The sequence below is a fragment of the Myodes glareolus genome, chromosome 19 (assembly GCF_982192425.1).
Source record: "Myodes glareolus chromosome 19, mMyoGla1.1, whole genome shotgun sequence".
Taxonomy (NCBI): Eukaryota; Metazoa; Chordata; class Mammalia; order Rodentia; family Cricetidae; genus Myodes; species Myodes glareolus.
The window spans coordinates 1707471-1731619 of record NC_142044.1 but is presented as its reverse complement, the minus strand read 5'-3'; the positions used below and the strand labels follow the sequence as shown (position 1 = coordinate 1731619).

At 42.8% G+C, this 24149-nt stretch overlaps 1 protein-coding gene across 1 annotated transcript in view; it reads left to right on the top strand.

Annotated features, from left to right (window-relative positions):
- Positions 1-24149, top strand: part of Nipal2 (NIPA like domain containing 2) — a 104595-nt gene that overhangs the window by 24387 nt on the left and 56059 nt on the right. The window contains exons 2-3 of the mRNA XM_048457260.3: positions 7661-7729; positions 11702-11873. Coding sequence (XP_048313217.3) covers positions 7661-7729; positions 11702-11873 — 241 coding nt within the window. The remainder of the gene's footprint in view (positions 1-7660; positions 7730-11701; positions 11874-24149) is intronic.

Sequence of the window (24149 nt, the reverse complement as noted above, 5' to 3'; positions counted from 1 at the left end):
GAAAATCTCTAGGGCTAGTAGTCAGCGTTGTTTGCCCCCCCCCCGTTGCCCCAGGCTATTGGTCTGCCTTTGTTACCTAGGATACAGGTAACCATGTTGACGTGCTTTTATTATGATAATTACGACCAGTCCTTAGCACAGCTCAGCTCAGCCAAGCCGAGCAGAAGCCGCTCCAGCCTCAGCTGCATTCATTCCGAGTCCGAACTGGTGCATGGAGTAAAGCAGAACTCAGAGAAGCAGGCTTGCTGCTCTGCAACCACTGAAAGGACCTCATTTAATCTTTCAGGGAATTTGGGCGTTGTTAGTCTCTTTGGCTACTTCCTGCTGAATTGGGACATTGTATTTTAGGGGTATACACTACAACATTTCAGGAGGTCTCGGTGATTCAAACCACATAAATCCCAAGTACACCTTTAGGCTCTCATTTTCTGTGGAGACGAAAACAGAACCTCTTTTCCAAAACATTATATCCTTAGCAGTTCCTAAATTCAAATATCTTTCTCCTGTCCAGTACACAAGAGACAACACAAACAACATAACATACATCTGTCCTTTTTTCTTATTCTCCCCCATTTGTATTTTCTTAGAATCATCGGGGGGTCCTTTTTCCTTATTTGGGACTGTCCTTTTCTTATGCGCGCCTAACCTGTCATTGCATTCAGTTTCTGATATGCTATCCTGGACTTCCTCCAATACACTTCGTCCTTCTGCAACAACCACCTGGCAGGATTCATCTTCTAAGCAATTTCAAAGTGATAAGAGACTTGCTAAGAAGTACCAAGGCCTCTACAAAACCTTTCCAAGGCGGGGACAAGTCAAGCTCAAAATCGAAAAGTCCAGGAATAGTCATACCTCTCTGAGCATGCAGACCTGCAGTTCTGAATCCTCCCTGAATCCAAGGGGTCCCCGTTGGTGCGAGCCATGGTCAGGGTCCCCCGGCGTCCCGGGGTTTCAGCACCAGATGTCCCACGCTATCGTCTCGCCCGCAAGAACCACGTGGGACACTTAGGATTCTTCTGCAGAAAAGCTTTAATGCATCTTGAGAGAGAGAGAGCATAAGCTAACACGGCAGAGACCCAGGATGAGGTGGACCCAGCCCTTATAAAGGAAACAGTCCTCGCTTTGGACATGTCACTCTTGGATTGGTCCGCTGCCCAAAATCCCAGAGGATGCCTCGGGAGTAGGCGGGGACGCAGTAGTGGAAAGTTACCAAGCACGTGTGCGTTACCTAGTTCACCTGGTGGTGGAACCGGATGCCAGCGCCATCTTGTAATGGAGTATGTGGTTGCGGTCCTCTACAGGCTGCCATGTTGATACAGGTGCTTTTGACCCCTGAGCCATTTCTCCAGTCCCTTTAGGCTTGTCTTAATATAATTCAGTTGCCAATCAAAATTAACCATCACAAATCCATCTCTTAACACCAGCCACATCACTTTAAACCGTAACATTCCACTTCTGGGCCCTAAAGTCTTATGTTCACTCCGTAATGCAAAAAGCATTTAGTTTAGGTCTACAGGTTTCCCAGGTCTTAACAGTTGTAACAAGGCACAAAAGCTCACATTTAAGGTTTGCTCTGAGACTCAGTATAATCTGTGCACTGCGAGTCCCTGCAAAAATGGAAATGCAGCTTACATACTTCCAACATACAGTGGCACTAAGTGAACATCTCCCTTCCCAGAGAGAGGAATGGGCGGGACCAAAGCAAGACAGAAACCCAGCAAACAGAGAGGGAGGGATTTTAAGTTAGGGAAACTACCCAGTAAGTTATGATGGCGGACATGTATTGTTATTGAAAGTGGTGTGGTTGTTGGCTCTGAAAGGAGCCAGCACATAATTATCATTCTGTAAGTGGCTTTGACAGGTGGAGGGGTTCAGACCAATGTCAGGCCCTGAGTCAGAAGAGCATTACGAAAGGGAACAGTATGACCTATCAGAAACAGCACGGTGGGCCTTAAAGAGAAGAGGCTCCCTTTAAAAATGAAGAGGGGCTTCATTAAGGAATGGCTTAATGCATCATAAATAAATAGACTGAGCAGCATCATGGGCAGGATGATGGGGGAGAGGGAACAGAGAAAGAAGCCATTTGGGGCTTGTCTGACTTGTGTAAGTTGGTAGAGGAACTGGCAGGAAGCTTTGTACCATGCAGTTAGGTTTGAGAAGATGAACCTCACGGGGAGGATGGAGGAGCTGGGTACTGGGTAAGGGCATAAGTCATGAGCATAAAATCCACAGCACAGAATAGCTCTTAGTATCTCAGGGAGAGAGCTGCAGGGTGGAGGCCTAATTTCTTCAGGCTGTGGTGTCTGGCCTCTTAGGGTGAGTTTAAAAAGACAGTAGTATGAACTAACACATTTGCTGAAACTCATAGAAGGTTAGCAACACCAAAAAATAACCACCACCACAACAAAAACATAAACTGTGAATTTGGATGATAATGTGTTAGATTCATGAAGTATAACAGATGTACCATTTGGGTTTGTAGAGGATGATGTTGATGATGGGGAAAATACACATTTTACTGGAGTAGGGGGCCCGTGCGAGAGCTTTGTGGCTTCTGCTCAATTTTCTTTGTGTACCTAAAGCTTCTAAAAATAAATTTTATTTAAAAAGTAATTGCCATGACTAATTGAAGGATATACAAGTCAAGCAGAACTAGACAGCATCATTGTAGTAACCAGCAGCATATAAGATAGCAGAGAACAGATTGCAGCTAAACTAAGTGCAAGCTTCAGTAATGCTACATAGGATGAGAATATTGATGAAGTTCAGAATGTGTGTCAAGAGCACATGATGGCTTTGTGGAGAAACTGGATTACTCAGACACTGCCACTCTGCAAAGCAGTCTGGCAGTTCCTGGCCAAGCTAAAAATGGACTCACCACACAACCCAGCAATTACATTTTTGGGCATTTATCCCAGAAAAATTAAGACTTATTTTCGTGAAGAATTTATACATGAACATTCATAGCAGCTTTATTTATAACAGCTCTAAACTGGAAACTATACACACGTCGTTCAACAAGTGAACGGTTAAACAAACTGTGATGCACACATACCATAGAACGCTACTCAACAATTAGGAGGAGCGAGCTATTGACTCACGTCCTTGGGCAAAACTTGACATTTTGCTCAATGAACAAAAGCCAATTTCAAAAGCATACATACTTCGTGACTCCGCTTGCATAACACTTGTGAAATAATATTAAAATGAGGAATGGATTCACGGTTGCTGTGGGGGAGACACAGGCAGGAGAAAGACTTGTTTCTCTGTAAAGGGTAACAGAAGGGTCTGATGGTTCATGTTTTCATTGTGGGATTGCAGAACCCATAAGTACATGCATGCATAACTGATAAAAGGCCAATTTATTGGATATTTTATTCTAGTTGTGTAAGATGTTATATGAGGATTCATTGGTCTTCCCTGTAGAATTTTTGCAGCCTACTAGATGAATCTACAATCATTTCAAGATGAATTTTTAATTAATTATAATTGCGAAAGGAGTAACATACGACTAGAATGTGAGCATGGTGGGTGCTGTTCGTGACTGGCCTGCACGACGCCTCGGGTTCCATCCTCACATCACGTAAACCGAGTTGATGGAGCACTGCTGCATTACCAGCACCCAGGAGGTGAAGGAAGGAGAATCAAGGATATCATCAGCTGCATAGTGCATTCAAGGGCAGCCTGGCTTACACGAGACCCTGCCTCAAAAGCAGAGGTAGCAAGTAGAATTAGTAACTTTATGATCAGGAGAGTAAGTAGAAAAGAGAAAAAAAAAAGCTCAGCCAAAATATAATTTCACTTATGTGAAAGGAATAAGCTCCAGAGATCTACTGTATAACATGGTGACTATTGCAAGTCATAGTGTGTTATTGAAAAATACTAAAAGAATGGATGTGAACTGTCCTCACTACCAAGATGTATGTATGTTTTCCATATGTCAATTAATTAGGTTTGGTGATTTTACAATTTAGCTCAGACTTATTATTAACTAGCTCTTACAACTTAAGTTAACCTATTATTCTTGTCTATGTTTAGCCATGTGGCTTGGTAACCTTACTCAGTGAGGCATTCTCATCTTGCTTCCTCTCTGTCTGGGTGGCAACTGCAGACTGAGCCTTTCCTCTTCCCAGAATTCTCCTAGTCTGGTCACCCCGCCTATACTTCCTGCCTGGCTGCTGGCCAATCAGTGTTTTTATTAAATCAATACGAATGACAAATCTTTACAGGGTGCAAAAGCATTATCCCACAGCACTTCCCCTTTTATCTTTTCAAACCAAGAACTCTGACTCTAATCTCCTTCATTTCTTTTCAGAGTAGATTCAATAATCTACCCTTTACTGTAACAAATTGAAATTCCATGTTTTTGAAAAGCTGTCAAAGTGATTGTATCACTTTGCCTTCTTACCAGTAATATGTTAAAAGTCTTCATTTATCTCCTGTTAAAAGTCTTCATTTATTTCCTCCTTGCTAACATTCGTTATGGTCTCATTTTTGTTTGTAGCCATCCTATTCGGTGTGCAGCAGTATAGCATTGTGGTTTTGATTTATAGTCTTCTTTGGAAAGACCTGCACTAATTTTGTGCATTTATTGTCTTATTGTTGAATTGTAGGCATTTTTAAGTGATTTCCTGAATATCAAGCCCTACTCACATAAGGATTTATAAATACTTCCTCCGATTCTGTTGCTTGCCTCTTCAGTATATTGATAGAGTTACCGTCAGGTTTTGATTTGAGGGCTGGACTTAGCTCTGAGTGTTTGCCTAGTAGATAAAAGGAAACAGGAATGGTCACCAGCACCAAAAAAAAAAAAAACAACAACAACAACAAAACCAACAAAGTCGCTCTCTTGATGAAGTCCAACCTGGGTATATTTTGTATTATATTGTAGGAGATCTTGGTGTCACATCCAAGAAACCCTTGCCAAATCTGACCACCAATTTTAAAACTCCCAGCCTGATGTCTTTTGAATGGTTTATTGAATGATTTAAAGGATTTTGGAGTTGGTTATTTCTCTTCAGCAATTTATTTTTATAGCTATGGAAGATTTTCATAATTATACATTCAATGCCAACTTGCTTTTGATTCTTTGTTTTCCTAATTATTGCCAAATGCATTCAATTGTAAGTAAAAAGCATGGAAATAGTAAATTGTATTGTGATATAAGCATTCCCCATGAACAATGGTGAGCAAAATCACTGCCAAGTGCCTTTATTAGGAACAAAATCTGAACTGATTAGAGACCATATTATATATCAACTTTAAAATGAGTTTTCAGCTTTTCTGCTTCATTTTTAAATATAAAATTTTACTTTGGCTGGACTAACAGAACTCTGAAACTTCAAAGACACTTTGTGTCTCAAAAGGAGGTCTTGTGATTGTGATGCTCACTTGAAATTCAAGTAGTTCTTCGGGGAATCTGAAGCTCACTGGAAGTTACATTCTGTAGACTAAGAGAAGCTCTCTGTACCATTGCTAGTTTATACTTATGAATTTTATACGTGTGCCCAGATGACAGTGTCAAGTACATCTGTGTGTATGTGAGTTTGCATGTCGTGTATGCATGTTTACATGCTTGTGTGCAAATACACATGCCTATGTGTGCATGTGCACATGGAGGCCAGAGGTGGACCTTGGTGTCTTCCTCAATGGTTTTCTCTCTCTCTCTCTCTCTCTCTCTCTCTCTCTCTCTCTCTCTCTTCTCTCTCTCTCTCTCTGTGTGTGTGTGTGTGTGTGTGTGTGTGTGTGCATCCGTGCATGAGTGCCCGTGCCACTATGCATGTTTGGAAGACAAAGGAAAACTCTGGGGGGTTTGTCTTGCCTTCTACCTTCCTGAAGCGGGATCCCTCTTGTTGATTCTGCCTTGCAGCTCACTCCAGACTAGCTGGTCCACAATCCTCCTGCCTCCACCTCTCAGCTCGGGGTAGGAGTGCTGGAAGCACAAACACAAATCACAGCATCTGGTTCCTTATGTGGTTCCAGAAATTGCCCTCAAGTCTCAGGGTGTGGATTGTTAACATTTTATGTTCACTGAACCCGCACCTGTTCCTCCCCACCTTGTTTTTTGTGAAAGGGTCACTTACTTAACCTGAGGTCTACCTGATTTGTATGGACTGACTGGCCAGTGAGTTTCAGGACCCACCTATCTCTACCCCGCAGTGTGGGGGTTAAAGACATGCACCACTACCCTAGCTTTTGTGTGGGTGCTGGGGTTAGAACCCCAGTCTAACCAATTACTTCACCCATTGAGCCATCTCAACAGCCCACAAAGAATCATTTTAAAGAAATCATTTTAAAGTTATTAAATAATTCTTAATCTATCTGTGATAAATATTTGAGCAATATGAAGAACTTTTTTAACCTTTGTGGTTCTTATTTAAACTGTTATCTACTTTTCAAATGCTTACTAATCCCCCAACTTTAAAGAGTAGATTCTTTAGAATACTCAGTGAAAACCTGAGATTTGGTTCTCCTACCTCAGAGAATTTGCCTTCTCTTTATAGAGTCTAATGGCGCGCATGAGGATATTAAAGAAGAAATAGCATTTACCATGAAGGGTCTGAGTTAAGGTAGTCTGACATGCTCTGGACCACCACAGGCCAGGAGGGTAAAGTCTAGTTGGAGAGAGGTGATGGAAAACAGCACCTCAATGAATCCAGTGTTCCACCTGGGTGGGGTGTGCCACTCACCAGAGGCAGAGAAGTGTGTTTCGAGCAGCTAAATGGTTCAGGTGAGGACAGTTGTGGGGGGCTAGAAGAGCTGGTATCAGTGACGTAGTCAACTGCTGAGAAACACTGTAGACGGTGACCAGAGGAAAAGTGGAGATGCAGTCTGTCTAGGGTGACACTTTCGAGGAGAAGGGTTCCTGAGAACACCTTCTCTCCTTTTCACTAGGCCAGGAAAGTGAACCCAATCAGAGAATAGCAGATCTGTGCCCCCAGTTTTTCCCTGACTTTGCATCCTGTGATCTTTTTCCTACCACAGTTCTTCTGGGTGTATGAAGACAAAACAAAATGATCAGAACAGTTAAGTCAGAAGCATCTCTGTGGGCGGCAGCAAGACCCTGAGGCTGTTTATTAAATGAGGCAGACAAATGCCTAGAAAATCTAGCAAAGGACTCACTTCTTTCTTTCCAAGATAGGATCTCATGGTGTAGCTCAGGCTAGCCTTAGGACCCTCTTGCATGCGCCTCCCACCTCTGCCTCCTTAGTGCTCAGATTATGCGCATGAGCTGCCACACTTGTTATGACCTAATGGCTATTTGTAATTTTATTCATTAGTGGGGGGGGGATGTGTGTGTGTGATGTGAGCATGCATGGGCCACACATGTGTGGAGGTTGGAGAACAACTTTCAGGAGTTGAATCTCTCTTTTCACTGTGGGTTCTCTGGTTCAAAGCCAGGTTGTTGAATTGTACAATACATGCTCTTACCCACTGAGCCATCTCATTGGCCCTGACCGAGCTATTTTCAAAAACCAGCATTTGGTTACTTTCTCACTTTAATCAAATATTATTCCCAGGGCAGGTTTGGCAAATGTAAGAGAAGCAAAACTGAGCAGATGAGTAAATCAGTTAACACAAAAGCAAACCCTGCACTGCAGCCAAATATCTTTCAAGTACTATTTCTAAAGCCATTTAAAGAAAATACTTCCTTTTACAGGTTCACCTTTTTGGAGTGTTGCTGGCTATTTTAGGAAACCTGGTTATCAGCATTTCCCTAAATATCCAGGTAAGAAAAACTCGACTTTTCTGACTGTAGCTCGATCTGGGAATGTAGTGTCACAGGTAGGGTAGTTCTGCTTGTGCAGCTCTTCCAGCTATTAAAAAAGAAGAAAAATAATGAAACATTATATGTTGTGATCTCACTGTATAGACCAAAGGTCTTGAAGAACGGAGGACATACAGTAAGAACTTCGACTAAATTAGAGACCTGAGAGAACCCCTGCTGCTAAACTAAAAGCTGAATGAAATCTGAATTTTAAGCCAAACTGTGAATTCAATCTAAATTTTAAATCATTTAGTAAGTAAGTTTGAAATAGAATCAAACTAATCTAGTTTCTAAAGCTACTGAACTAAAATAAGTCTTAATATCAAAATACCTCCTTGCATGTTATATAACTTTATGCAAAACTTTAGTAGACCATAGCCTAATATAATTGTTAGTAATTTCTAAGAAATGTATTTATTCCTGAAAAATATGGAAATAGATCATGTTTTACTTTGCTGAGACCCATCATTGTGATAAAGCACCCAAGAAAATGTACTAGCAAAGGAAAAGATTTATTTTGGCACTTTGTCCCTTTCTGCTTAGCCTGTGGCAGTCAGCACACTATGGCTGGAACACACAGCAGAAGAGACCTATTCACCTACTGTGGCCAGGAAGCAGGGTCGGGTGGAGGGGGCATCAGGAAAGGTTACAATGCTCCTGTTGACAGAGGTTTCTGTCCTGCCCAGTTCTGCAGCCCTTCAGTCCCAAAGAAAAACACAGAGGCCTACATTAATTATAAACTGGTTGGCTTATTAGGTCAGGCTTCTCATTAATTAACTCTTATATCTTACATTAACCCATAATTCTTACGTGTTAGCCACGTGACTTGTTACCTTTTATCAGTGAGGCTTTTTCTCATCTTGCTTCCTCTGCAACTGAGTGATAACTGCAAACTGAGACTTTCCTCTTCCCAGAATTCTCCTGTTCTGGTCACTCTGCCTATACTTCCTGCCTGGCTACTGGCCAATCAACATTTTATTAAAGCAACACAACTGACAAATCTTTACAGGGTAAAGACATTGTCCCACAGTACTTTCCTTTTTTGCCTTTTCAAAACAAGAACTCTGAATATAATCTCCTCTGTTTAGTTTTCTTCCTGTCTGTTATCCAAAACAACTTGTAACTGACATTCCAAACAAAGACAAACATCCATAATCCATTTCTTGGGAATATGGGCCTAGTTTTCTAGGCTACTTCCTGCTGATTGGGGGCATTGATAATCTTATGGAGACTCAAAGAAAATTTAGAATTATAGTTAAATTCTGATTGGAATATTCTGTGAGGCTTGGCCATCTCAGCCAGCAGTCTTGCAGCTGTTCTGGATGTTGATCTCAGAGGAAATTCCAACAGAGATTCACTAAAATGTTGGATCATCTGGGGCATCCACTTCTATCAGAGATTCTTCAGGGGGTCTTCCTTGATCAAACCTGATTTTTCTTAACCCAAAGTGAATCCACAGCCTCTTATTTCCTGTGGAAACAAAAGCAAAACCTCTTCTTCAAAGTAACATATCTTTTGACTTAAATTTTGAAGTCAAGGCATTTTCAAAACATACATGTTGAATCAAACCAGCAGCATTTATAATCAAATGTTTTTTAGCAGCTATTGCTCCTTCCTCAGCAGTCAAACAATTCAAAGACAACACAATACCATACAGTATCCAGATTCTCTGTGTGTTTTCCATTTTTATGTGGCTTTATTTTAAATACTATTTCTTTCATTTTTATTTTTTAATTTTTGTTGTTTTAAGACAGGGTTTCTCTGTGTATCTTTGGCTATCCTGGAATATACTCTGTAGACCAGTCTGGCCTCAAACTCACAGAGATCTGCCTGCCTCTGCCTCCCAAGTGTTGGGATTAAAGGTGTGTGCCACCACACCCAACTACTCTATTTCTTTTTTTAAGGACTTTCTCTATCCTTTTTCTTTTCTCTCCCAAGCCTATACATATTTTTAAACACACTGTAAAACATTCAGAATTTTTTTTTGTCTGAATCTATCTTTACTATATATCTCTCTTTTTCTGACCACATGAGGCTTTAATTTGCTAAGCAATATGACTAGGATTAAAGTCCTGGCTTTAACAGCTGGATCTACCCAATTCCTTAGCTTTCTGAGAGTCTACCTTCAAGGCAGAGGTACTGGTTAGAGCCATGTTTATTGCCACAACACTACAGAGTTTCAAGGTTCCTGCCACCACCAAGAAACATACTGTTGGCTATTCATAAACATGGTTTAAGTGTTTGGTGGTGGGGTTTCTTAAAACAGCTGCAAGGTTTTTGCAGCTAAAACTGAGTCAGGAAGCCTCTCTTAAATGAGATGCACTTGCCTCTAGAAAAAAGAGCCCACCTGAGAAAATACTGCCATGCTTAACTCTGTTCTTTTGTGTCTAGAATTACTTCCCAAGCTCTCTCGGGCTTTATATGGATGTAGTTGCCCCAAGTTGGGCACCAGATGTAGGCAATTACAATAAAGTAGTCCCAAACTAGCTCAGAATGGAGTATAATAAAGAGTTCTTTCTTTAGGGGTAGACCCACTGATCAACAGTCCTCTGCATGATCAGGGAACAGAAACTGAATCCAGCAGCCAAGAGAGGACATACAAGCTTTATGTCTGCATTTATAGTACAAGAGACCATGTCCAAGTGAACTGATCTTAAAGGCTTTTGGCTGAAGGAGTTCCCACGGCATGCCTGTATCAAGAACATGCCCTTAGTACCTAACTTCCTTCAAGTAGATCCTATCTCTTTAAGGATCCCCATCCCCCAGTGATGGAGCCAAGCCTTTAACACAGATCACCATGGGACATTTCAGGCCCAAACTATAACATTTAAACAAAAGAACTTTAGGGCCAGTAAGATGGCTCCATGGTAAAGGCATTTGCCTCTAAGCCCAATGGCCCAGCTTCAACCCCTAGGGCCCATATGGTGAAAGGGAGAACCAGCCCCCAAAGCTGCACTCTGACCTCGGCATGTCCTCTGTGGTCTGCTAATTCACAATTGAGCTTTTTCTTTTCTTTTAAATGTTCCATGTTTCCTTCTAAACCTCTAATTATTTTTTAATATTATCTGGACCAGTCTGCTAGTCTTTTAAGAAAATATGTCCAGTTATCATAAAATCTAGGGAAACCATGTTTAATGAGTTCCTCGGGATTTATAGGTTTGCTTCATTTTGCAGTGCTGGGGATGACACCCATGGCCTTGTGCAGGCTCGTGAAGTGCACTACCATTGGACTGTACCTCCAGCATGTTGCATTTACATTTTAAATACAAAGAACTATTCAGGCCAGGTATGAATGAATCCACCTGCACAATGTCCAACAACTCGCATTCTGCCTGGCTATATTAATTGTGGTAGATGCTTCAACCCATACATCTGAATTCCTTCTAAATACACTCTCCCTAATACTTCTCTGCCTTTATCTTGTTAATGTTTCTTTGGGGATCTGGAAGTACTTTAAATTCTAACAACAAAAAAAAAAAATCTCAGCCTAGTGCTCTAAGATGCTCCTCACGTCCAGACTTATCTTCAGGTAGTGATGAGGATACACATTTTATGGAGTTATGAGGGGGATAAAACAGCGTGCTTACACAAAAGACCCCTAGACTTCAAAATGCTGTAGAAATATGTGCTTCTTCTTAGGACAAGCAGAAAGCCATATGAGTCAACAAATAAATTAGAAAGCTCAGATGTGAAATGAGATCTAAACTTCCCAAGCAAGTGGGACTTGATAGTGCACACCTTTAATCCTAGCACTTAGGAGACAGAGGCAGAGGGATCACTGGGAGTTTGAGGCCAGCCAGCCTGCTCTACCAGCGAATACCAGGCCAACCAGGGGTACACAGTGAGAACCTGCCTCAAAAAATAAAATAAAAATTAACAGCAAGTTTTAATTGGGCAGAAATGTTTTCTATTTACATTCTGTTTTGCTTCCAGAAATACTCTCATCTGCATTTGGCCCAGAAGGAGCACGCAAAGCCGTATTTTAAGAGTGCACTGTGGTGGAGTGGCGTCCTGCTGATGGCTGTAGGAGAGACAGGCAATTTTGCAGCCTATGGCATTGCCCCCATCACTCTGATTGCACCTTTGGGCTGTATGTCGGTCACAGGTAGGCCATTTATCCCTGTTTTACAATTAACATGCTCATAAATTAGAGTTGATGAAATATGTAACACAGAAAAATGTCTTATTTCCGCTTTCCTGAGTATGTTCACATAGTATCACAGCTCTAGTCTCTATTACACCCTTCCATGCCACATGCTAACCACATGGAAACATACATTCCATAGCTGTCCTTTACATGTAAGGCCATGTTCTCAACGTCTGAGTCTGAGGAAGCTAAAAATCATTTTAGAAGTTATCCTGTGTTTTGGATCACTAATGGATTATCTAAAAACATTTATAGGCAACTGTATTCTATTTTTATGCTAAACTGATAATGCATGTAGTTGAGTCACTGTTGTCTGATCCTGAATCATAGTTTTGCCTCTCCTTGGCATTAAAAATTAATTATGAATTATTCTGCATTACCATAAGAATGCATAGTTTTATAGTAATGTCACAATTATCTGCTCACAACTAAGTACATTTAGAGATGAGTAAAATGACATATTTTAAAGAGCAAAAATCACTGCTAACAAGGATAAATTCTATACCAAGCCTTGTTTAAAGTTAGTTTTAAAAAATCTTTTTATTCTTTATCTGCTGCTATGGAAACAGCATATTTCTAAATTTCTGTGAATGCAGAATTGTCATTGAAATGGAAACAACTTGACAGTTATTGAGAATGACTGGATCAAGGACATCATGTGGTCCTATAGCCCAAGTTTAATATTTCTCCAAAATGTGATGTGGTCCTCTCAGGGAAGTACAGCTTAAACTGAAAGAATGTATATGCAGACGGAATTCCATTTTATTTTGGAAGCCTCTCCTTTCCTTAACTTTTTAAATTTTTAAGATTGTATTATAATAGATATTTTACAAGAAATAATTATTTCATTTTCTAGAAATTGTTGAAGCCCCATATTGCGGCCTGGGGAGATGGCTGTGTGGGAGAGAGTGCATGCCTGCCCCATACACATGAGAACTGAGTCTGGAGCCCCAGCATCCACGTAAAAGTGGGGCAAAGTAGCGCTGGCCTGTAAGCTCAAAACAGCAGGTGGGACAGGGGTAGATCCCAGGGACTCACTCGCCAAACCATGAACTCCAGGTCCAGTGGGGGACTTTGTCTCAAGAAAATATGGTGGGCAGCAACAGAGAAAGAAAGATGCCCGACACTGTCCTCAGGCCTCTGCACATATACACACAGGTGACACTCACACACATGTGTAAACACATGCATACAACATATCTGCATACACATACAAAAAATCCACATACTGATACCACCCTGAGGAGACAAAATTTATATAGTCATTTGCCATGTTTAACATCCCAATAAAGTAAGTTGGGTATGCGTTCTATTTTATTGCATATAATACATCCACAGATGTTCTAGACTTTTCCTTCTCAATATCTGAGAAATAACAGGTAAGAGTTTTTATTGGATTGTCAACGTGGGACAAAGGGGCTTTCTGTTCTCTTCAGGTTGTGCATTTTGTCGGCTTTGCTCTTGTTTCTGTTTCATGCTCTTTCCATGAAATGTCCAAGGAAAGAGTGCGTGGGCAGCGTCAGTGGCTGCCTGGAGGAGGGCTGTGTGCACTGTACCACGCTGTTTGGCTCTGCTTACCTCATAGAGAGTCATTAAGAGAATTGCCAGGTTGTCGGAAGCCGGCAGTGATGCCCTAAGAAGATGGTTCCCGAAGCCGTGACTCCGCTGTCATCGCGTTTGCCCAAAGCTCTCATTAATAACTAGGAACTCACATTTTCTGCCCTGTCACTTAGCGTGTCCCCCTCCCCAAGTTCCCCGTTGTACCTTGATCGCTCTGCCTGGACATGAGCTTTTCACACGGATGTAGTCAAGTGTTCTTTGTAGGCTCTTAGCCTCAATAAAAGACCCTACTGCTCATCCTGAGCTATCTGCAGACATCTACAAGCTCTCCCGATGCAGATCGGCCCTGGCGGGCGAAGAACACCCATAGGCCCACAAGGTGCCTTGCAGTCATCATTATGACGAGCAAATATTTGGTGAAAAAAAAAGGAGAGAAAGAAAAGTGAAACAGTTCATGGGCTGTGGAAAGAGGCAGAACTGAAGGAGCAAAGGCATCGAGGAACGAGCTACTGTGGGTGAGTGGCCTGCGCTGCCACCCAGGGCCATGGTGACATCCAGGCCCAGACTGCTGCCAAGAGCCATCTCTGGGTTCGTGGTCTGCTTGCAACTGTGGTCTGTGTTGATGTCCATAGCTTGTGTTACCACTGGGGACCCTGAGGAACATGCATGGTGAAGTCAGAGAGCTATGCTGAACTGGTGTAGTGGGGGGGGCTGCTTGTTGATTCCCAGCCACTTAGCCCCAAAATAACCACACAGAAACTGTATTAATTAAAACACGGTTTGGCCCATTAGCTCTAGATTTTTATTGACTAACTCTTATATCTTAATTTAACTTACTTCTATTAATCTATGTATTGCCACATGGCTGTGGCTTACCAGCAAAGTTTCGGCATGTCTGACTCTGGTGGCGGCTCCTAGGAGTCTCTCTATCTCCACCCTTCTTTCTTCCAGCATTCAGCCTAGCTTTCCCTGCCTACCTAAGTTCTGCGTTGCTATAGGTCCAAAGCAGTTTCTTTATTCATTAGTGGGAATCACAGTATACAGAGGGAACTCCCACATCAAACTGGCTCTGCTCCTTGCTCCTCACTGGCCCTGGAAGAACTGGTCCTGTCTTACTCAGGAGAGCCAGCCCAGTGGCCTAGGCACTGGAGAGCTGGGCTAACCCCTTATGGGAGAGCTCGCCCTGCATTCAGGATAGCTATCCCTCCCCTCACTGTGGAGCCTGTTGGCTTGGCACAGGAGAGCTGGCACAGGAGAGCTAGCTCTGCCCATCACTGAGGCGGGTGGTCCCAGCTCAGCTACCACCGAGGCTCATACCCAGGCTTTGACTTGGCTCACCCCAACATCTGCCCCATCTGTGATCTGCTGGAGCACATGAAGAGACTGGTCCTGTGGAACCACAGTCACAGGATCGCCATGACTCAGAACAACCAAGAGAAGTTTCAGTGAGGGTCCAGTACTGATGGTGTACCAGAAGCCAGAGGCCCTGAACCAGACCAACGACTCATTGCAATGGGCATTTGCAAGGAAAATTGTTTGGACCAAAGAGTCTACTGTGTGACACACTGCAGCTCCCAAGGCCACTATGACAAATGAGCATGTGATGGAGAGGTGGGAAAAACAGAGGAGTGAAGTGGGGGGTTTTGTTTGTTTGTTTTGTTTTGTTTTCCTTTGGGAGGGAACCTCTAAAGGTGGAGGGACTGGGAAATGAGTGGGGTTGGAGTGCGTGATATGAAGTCTTTAGGAATTCCCAAAGAATCAACCAAAAAGTATGTTAAGAAAAACACTATCCAAAGAAATGAGTTTATACACAATGAATAAATCCTGTCAAATCAGCAAACTGAATGAGGAAAGTACACACACACACACACACACACACACACACACACACCCCCTCTACCACCACCACCACAAGTGAGTTTATAGCCTCAGGTACAAATCATCTCCTCCTCCTCAGCATTCACACACAGCAATGCACGCTCATAAACATTCCACAGCTCTCTGGAGCTGCAGGGAAGTGTGCGGATGGCGGAGCCCAAGATGCTAGAGCCTTCCCGTGTGGTGCGGGAGGGAAACGATTCTGAAAATAAATGGCTGTGTCTGTAGGCAGGCAAGAAGGCACTCTGCACTTCTCTCTGCTGACATCTTCTCACCTCCTCTCATTGGAAACTTTTAAAAAATGAAACTTCCCTTTGAATTTGAAAAAAAAATAACATATGCTATAATTTTGCATGGATATTACATATTTCATGATTTTTTTTCCGTCTCTTGCTTTTAAGTGTGTTTGTGTGTGCGTGCATGCGTGTGTGTGTGTGTGTGTGTGTGTGTGTGTGTGGCATAGTGGTGCATTTAGAATCACATCCCTGGAAGGCAAGAACTGACTCCTGCAGTCTGTCCTCTGGCTGCCACACTTATACAAATATATACACGTATAGAAAGTTTTATAAAGAATTCCATAATCCCAGAGGTATCTGAGTTTGGGGGTAGAGAGTTCAATGGGGCTTGAGCCATTGTATATCTTCAGAGGAAAATCAGCGAACACATCTCCAGAGCCCAGTGACCAGAGGCACCTTTATGAGGAGAACCTTAGATACAATAGTTTCTGCAGAACACCCGCAAGCCTTCTGCTAAACGGCAGAGATTAGCAGTGGGAAGAGCCCAAAGCTCTGGTGGGCTCTGTAGCTCCAGCAATGAGCGTAGGATTCTTTGTATCATTTCCACTCTCCATAGACAATGGTTCCTAAAGCTTATTCTGACTGAAAATGTGGCCGTGCTGTAGTGTAATTAATTCTAGATGGTGATTCGCTTTGTGTTTCTCTTAGGAAGCTCATGGGCTTCTAATTTCCTCAGAACTAGACTGACTAGTGTTCCAGGACACCAGCCAGTAGGACGGTCATGAGCACAGCTCTGGGGACACGCTGCCTGGTTGGATCTCACGCCTGCTCCTGGCCAGCTCTGCCCAGCTCTGCATCCTCATGCAAGCAGCTTAAACCATTTTTATGCCTCAGATCACTAAACTGTAAAATGGCGGTAAAAATAGTTGCGGTTTCAGGGCTGACTGTGGAGACCCGAGTAAGCTCAACCACGCAGACTGTTTGACATGCAGCCCTGGCTATTGTCACTGTGCACACAATGATCATTATCGTTGCACAGAGACAAAGTACAGTATTCTTCATAATGGAGCTTGTTCCTTGCTCTAAAATGGATGAGCCAATTTGGGAATGCTTTGCTTTGTTCTTATCCATGCAGTGATTAATTTGCAGGGAGCGGAAAGTAGAATCGTTCATCCATGAAGCAGCGATTGCTCTCCAACTCCTCCACGTTGTCCTCATGAACATTTCCAAATAAACCAAGGCAAAGCACAGTTTATAAAACCAGCACAGGGCCCTGTATGGTAGTGCACACCCCTAATACAGCACCCAGGAGGCTGAGGCAGGAGGACTGCCACTAGCTGAAGGCCAGCCTGAGCCATGTGGTAAGAACCGTGACTACACATGAAGATCCTGTCTTAAATAAAAGCCAGCCCTTCCCAAGGCTCAGGAACCATCTTGGAAATGGGAGCAGAAACATGTTAAGAGCCAACTGGTAGGGAGAACCAGAGTAAACCCGTGTAAAGCGGCATGTTTTAGACATGATAGCATTGTCCACTGGTGAAGTCACAGCAGCTGTGGCTGCCTTCCTAAGATCAAGTCAGTCAACACTCCAGTGTGGCAGGGAGGGGGCTCATAGCTCCCACCCCTAACTGAGACACTGTTGATAGCTGATGGCAGAGTCAGTTTGCTTTAAGGTTGTGGCCTCTGATGGGTCCATTAGCAGTGGGAAGATCCCGAAGCCCCACACCCAGTAGAATATGGGCAGCACAGACTGAACCTGATGGACTGTTTAAAAAGAAAAGAGAACACAAAGCTATCAGGGGCAGTGAGGAGGTGGGGCGGGTCTGGGATGGCATGGGGAATAAATATTATCTCACTATATTGTAAGAAATCCTCTAGTCATAAAATAAAAATATATTTTAAAAAAACAAAAAAAGCAAAGCAAAAGAATCATGGTGGAAAGAAAAGAGGGAGGGAGGATGGGAGGGAGAAAGGAAGGGAATTTATCAGCGTGAAGAAGACATTGCCCTCTAAGTGTGAGCTCTTCCTCCTCCTGCTCTCTTCTGAGCAGTTGTTTCCTGTACGTTAACTCAGGCTGAAGGGCACACTCATCTTCATCTCCAACTATGACTGGACTGTGTATTTTTTTACAAGCTATTGTTTACCAGAAATCCATTTTAAAAGACATGCTAGATAGTAGCTGGTACAATAGCTCAATCAGGAGATGAGCTCAATATCCTGAGTCCCACTTAGAAAAGAAGGGAGGGCAGGAGGGAAGAAGAGAGGCAGGCAGGCAGGCAGGCAGGCAGGCAAACTTGCTTAGCAGGGTGGTGCCTTTGTAATGTCTGGAGTAAGAGACAGGTTGATCCCTGGGGCCAGCTGGCCACCCTAGCCTAATTGGTGACTTCCAAGCTGGTGAGGAACTCTGACTCAAAGAAAAGGTGGGTGGTGCCTAAAATATGACACCTGAAGGGAGGGAAGGAAGAAAGGAAGAAGGGAAGAGAAGAGAAAAGGGTAAGGGAAGGAAAATGAAACAAAAAGAGAAAAGAGAGAAGAGAAGAGAAGAGAAGAGAAGAGAAGAGAAGAGAAGAGAGGAGAGGAGAGGAGAGGAGAGGAGAGGAGAGGAGAGGAGAGGAGAGGAGAGGAGAGGAGAGGAGAGGAGAGGAGAGGAGAGGAGAGAGAAGAGAAGAGAAGAGAAGAGAAGAGAAGAGAAGAGAAGAGAAGAGAAGAGAAGAGAAAGTATATATCGTGAAATTTTAATGATTTTTGACATGTCAATCCTTTCAGTCTGGTAGCCCTTCTTTCTCAGGAGGCCTTTCCTGTCTCCTAGACTGAGTTAAGCAATCTTCACATTCCGCACAGAGCCACTTCCCATTTGCACGATGGAAATTTGTGAATTAGAAAAAGACGACCCCTTTATGTGATATTTTATTTCTGCCCATCTGTGAATTTCCACGACCGTCCTGAGAAATACATCTGGAGTCTCAGTGTGCTGATCAGCGTATACAACTGCACAGTTGCGAACAATGGCCTGACCTACACTTGCCCTTCAACGCTACTCCACATGCCCACAATGACCCAAGTGTCTGCTTCACCATCCAACGTGAGACCCTGGGGATTGTGTGTCTCATTGCTTACCATCCCAGAGAGCCTGACACAAGAAACTCCTACAACACGGCCTGCAGAACTGGTCCGGATTCGAATACTGATGAAAAGGGCATGCGTGCTTTAAAAAATTTCAATTCCTATTTTGTTTATTTTAATTTATAAAGGGGAGGGGTACAGATATGTGCACATGAGTGCAAGTGCCTACAGAGGTATAACTGGAGTTACAGGTGATTGTGAAGACATACCCCCCAGCACACACACAGATACACCCAAATGGGTTCTAAGAACAGAACTCGGGTCTTCTGTAAGAACATCATGTACTGTTACCTGTCATTTCTCCACCTGAAGATTTCAGTTTCTGATGTTGTACAATGACTAGTCAGTTCACTGCAAGACACTCAAGAATAGCCACTCCCGTGAATGCTAGGAAGTTCCAAAGCTTATCCCAGAGGGAATGAGTAAGACCATTCATGCATCTACAAAATATGGCCTCACACTTCATTGTTGTCCACTTTAAACCTCCATAACTAAGTCCTATGCTATATGTAGATATTTAGAGATAGTTAAAAATAAGGAAGTTACCTACAATCTGGAAGTTGAGGTTATATGGAATTGGGGAGATTCATAGGGAACTTCACTCAATATAGTCGACTTCTTGTAGGGGCATAAGCAGCAGAGTTCGGAAGGAGTCTGATTCCGGGCTCCAGAGAGGGAGTGGGTAGGAGGCACCAATGCTACTTTTCAGTTCCATGCTTAAGAGCACACTGACTTCAAGTCTAGAAGATAGACTTTTTAACAATGTACATATTGATGATGCTTCCAATGATACACTGTTAAAGGTGAGAAATGGATATCGAGTGAGTGTTCGCCATGGCAAATGCTGTGTGAGATACACAAAAGACCACCACTCTTAGTCATGGCTAAGGTGAACAGAAGGAAGAGATGGATGAATTCAGAAGGAATTATATGAGAGCAAATACTTGGAGTTTCGTATTGACCAACCGTTTAGTAGCAGCAAGCTCTCACTGCCACAGAATAATTTCCTCAGAAATTAAAACCAATCATCACCCAGGTGCCCAACTAATTTGGGTTAAGGCTGGGAGCTGATAATCCACTGAGAGGGTAGCAAGCATCGGGCCTGAGCCTGTGCTCTTTCTGACTCCCCTAATCAGATAGCTGTCATAACTCATCGAAGCCCTTGACCTGTGTGGGATCCCTTTTGTTTCATGTGTTTCCCTGGTTCTGTTGAGAAACCCTCAGGGAACTGTCTGCAGCCCATTTGAGGATGGTCAGAGTGCAACATGTAAGCCCTACCGGGGTCTTGAAATTCCAGAGCAGTCATGTCAAGGAGAAACTTCAGTCTCCAAGATTTTTATTAGAAACAAACGAGAGGAAACACAGGCAGACCAATGAGCAAGTGACATGCAGTGTTCTATAAACCTTGATGCCGCGGAGTCTCTGTCCTTTGGAGCAACAAGCTTAGTGCCAACGTGGTCAGCTCTCCACAGCCCTAAGCCCTCATGGAAGCCGTGGCAACATTTCACATGGATATTGGTTTTAGTGCTTGAAATATACAGAAAATATCTCTTTTCCACCTGGCTTGTATTTTTTCCTCAGTACATTTCTCCCAAACCCAGCATGTGGACTAAAGCTTTGACGTTTTAATTTTATGTCTGCTCGCACACACTCAAGAAAAACGCATTGCTGAATCTAAGGCTTTATTTGAGATATCTTTTTCACCCATCTTTTTTTTTTTTTGAGAATGCCACAAACTATTTCTAGACAAATTGCTGATGATGAAGTAATAGGCTATTAAATTTATAATACAGAATTAACATTGTCAGTGGTGGTATTTTTACCTTTTTATTTTTTATTTTTTTTATTTTTGGAGTCTTTTCAGGTCTAATGCATGCCAAGAACAATGTAGCAAAGAAAGGACTACTGTTCTTAATCCAGGTAAATTTCCTCATCTAGAATTATGCAAATCACCATCTGAGCATTAGTTATGTCTTTGTTATAAAATAGAACATTTTTCATCAAAATGAGTATCTCAACACTTCCAGCCCCACCAGCATGGATGGCAGGACAACCTTGCTCTGCATAGGAAAACGCTTTTCAGACTGTCACATCCTCGGAGCCTCCCATCCTAACTCCCTGGGGTACACTACAATTGATGCTTTCCCCCAAAAAGTTCTACAGTGGTGATGATAATTACAGTAGAAAGCCTCGCGTGGCTAGAGCCGCGGAGCCCATGAGCATGCTCACTGTGTCCACAGGAGTGAGGCCTGATTGTGGCTGACAGGGAAGTGTTTGGTGGTTTGTTTTCCATCAGTGCAATGAAGCCACCATTTAGTGGCCAGAAACCACAAGCCAGACATTGACTCTCTAGGTTCTGTGTGTAGCATTATCATGTAAATACATTCTTTTCCTGCATACTTTGAGATATTTTTTAACAAAGGATTTTTATTTATTTATTTTACTGTTCTCGCCTTCTACATCCCATATTATCAACATACGGTATTCCCAAGATCATAGAAGTGAAAACAATAATTTGAACAATAAGTCTTGGAAATGAAAACTGAAGAAATTCTTTCTCACTTGTAGACTAGGTCGGAGGTCACACACCAGTATTTCCTACATTGCTGCCTGTTACTAGAACTGGCCAGTGCTTTGTATTGTTTGAGTCAATCAGTGTTTTTAAGGGACATGAATTGAAGTCCCTATGTTTAAAAATTAGACCATGTCACACAAACTATTCCTTAAAAATCTAATTTGGGCCATTTGGTGGTTGTGCATGCCTTTAATCCCGGCACTTGGGGGCCGGGCAGAAGCAAGCGGAGCTCTGGGAGTTCGAGGCCAGCCTGGTCTACAAAACAAGTTCCAGGACAGCCAGAGCTGTTACACAGAGAAACCCTGTCAAAAAAAAAAAAAAAAAAAAAAAAAAAAAAAAAAAAAAGTCCAGTTTGATAGCACTAGACTTACAGTTAACTAGGTTGAATCATGACTGGAATCTTTCACGGACCCTGTGTACTTTCTGATAACCACTACTCATCATGACCACAGTGCCCCTCACCACAGCCCCCCACCCCTCACCACAGCCCCTCACCACAGCCCCCCACCCCTCACCACAGCCCCTCACCACAGCCCCCCACCCCCCCACCACAGCCCCCTCACCACAGCCCCCCACCCCTCACCACAGCCCCCTCACCACAGCCCCCCACCCCCCCACCACAGCCCCCTCACCACAGCCCCCCACCACAGCCCCCTCGCCACAGCCCCCCACCCCCCTCGCCATAGCCCCCCACCCCCTCGCCACAGCCCCCACCCCCTCACCACAGCCCCCCACTCCCTCACCACAGCCCCCCACTCCCTCACCACAGTGCATCACCACCACAGTCCTTGTTTTTTTCTTTAGACATTACATAATTGGCTCCTATAAGTACTAGGATTTATACCTTTCACCAAAGTGTGTAAGAGTGTGCTTGTGTGCATGTTTGTGGGTGTGTTAACCTTAGATTAAGTTTATCTTTTAAAAATAGTGGATCTAGGTTGTGGCGTAGTACTGGTTTTCCTGGCACCACCAAAGTAAAACTGGAAATAAAGGGTTAAAAATGGAGCAAAGTAAGTAAAGGTGACCAGAATTATTTTTTAAAAAAGCATAGCCCTCTGCACATTTGAATAGTTTTTGAAGTTTCTTACTTCAAACCTTTTAATTAAGAAGTATTGTTTGGGGGAACAGTTTAACAGGAAGAACACAAAAAAAAGTGTTACAAATTTAAAATGGAACAATCATTTTATCTATTCCTTTTTATTTTTTAAAGATGTCTTTATTTTTATTTCATGTATATGAGTGTTGCCTGCATATATGTCTGTATACCACAAAGGAACCAGGAGGCTGAGAGGTCAGAGTTCATAGCAGGAGTTACAGACATTGTGAGCCACCAGGTGGGAGCTGGGAACTGAACCCAGGTCCTCTGCAAGAGCAGCAAGTACACTTAAGCACTGAGTCATCTCTCCAGCCTCTCATTTATCTATCATTACAAAAACACAACGATCTCACTCTGCCTTTGAGGCTAACTGTTAATGAAGGTTTGTGCTTAATTACAGAAATAAACCCAGTCAAACTTTGTATAACTGTCACTCCCTGCCTCTGTCTCTCCTTCTCCCTCCACTCCCGCTCCTGACTTTTTATGAACCTCAGAACACAACTCTTGACCACATTACATGAAATAACTTTTCCGTAGTAACAGCCTGTCTTGTGCTGAGCCTTGTGTGCTGAGTGATGTCAGAGAAGAGAACACAGGCGAAGATAGAGACTGATCTCCCCATAAATCGGGAAGAACAGGGAAGCCAGCAGCGGTTCAGAGTGCATACCTACTTCTGAGACTGGCTGAAGCCACCAAAAATGTGCTTGGTGTTTATCTGTTTTTACTAGAACTGTAAATCAGAATGTGCGTGCATGGTGTGTGTGTGTGTGTGTGTGTGTGTGTGTGTGTGTGTGTGTGTGTGTCTCGGTTCTCATGTCAACCTTGGGCAGAATGAATCTCTATTCTGATTACTAACCTGAGTGACTCATGATGGTCAAAAGAAAACAAATGACTCACTGACAAATTTTAAATTGTTAATTCTTGCCTGACTAAAGAACACTGGAATTTCAAGGCTAAGGAAATACATAAACTGCCCTTGGATGCGCTATTTTGATTATTAGAAGATTTTGTATCTTTCCTCCTTATGGATAATACCCTTGATCAAGACTTTTGCCCCACCATAGCTCCTATAAAAAGTTTATATTTTGGTACAGTTTCTTATTTTAAAGTTAATTTTTTATAATTAAATTACATTATTAAGTAATGAACAATAATTGTATATTTTGTATAAAGTACAAGGTGATGTTTTGTAGAAAGATCGAGTCAGAGAGTTAACATAGCTGTCAGTTCACCAATCTATTTTGTTAAGAACATTTAAAATCTAACCATTTAAAATTACACAGTAATATTATTAATTGTTATCACTACATTATGCAAAAGAGTGCTAAAGTATATTCCTCCTAGCTCATGGGAATATTGTGCCTGGGGTGTAACCTCGGATGGTTTTTAAACAGACGCCGTGACTATTGCGATTCTCTGCCTGTCCCTGCAGTCTCCCTGTGACACTGTGCAGCGAACTTACCCTCTTTCGCTCCGTGCTTCTTCATTTATAAAGTATAGCAATGCTTGTCTCCCGGGAGTAACTATTGCATGCAGAATTTCCATAGCATAGATGCCACTGGGCTGAAGAAACGGCTCAGGTCCTCTCGCAGAGGACCCAAATTCAGTTTCCAAAACCCACACTGGGCAAGTCACAACCGTTACCTGTAATTCCAGCTCCAGGGGAACCCAATACCTCTGGTGTCTAGGGGCACCTTTACCCATGTGCACATACTCACACACAGACACATGCATTCACATGTACATGGATACATAATTTAAAATAT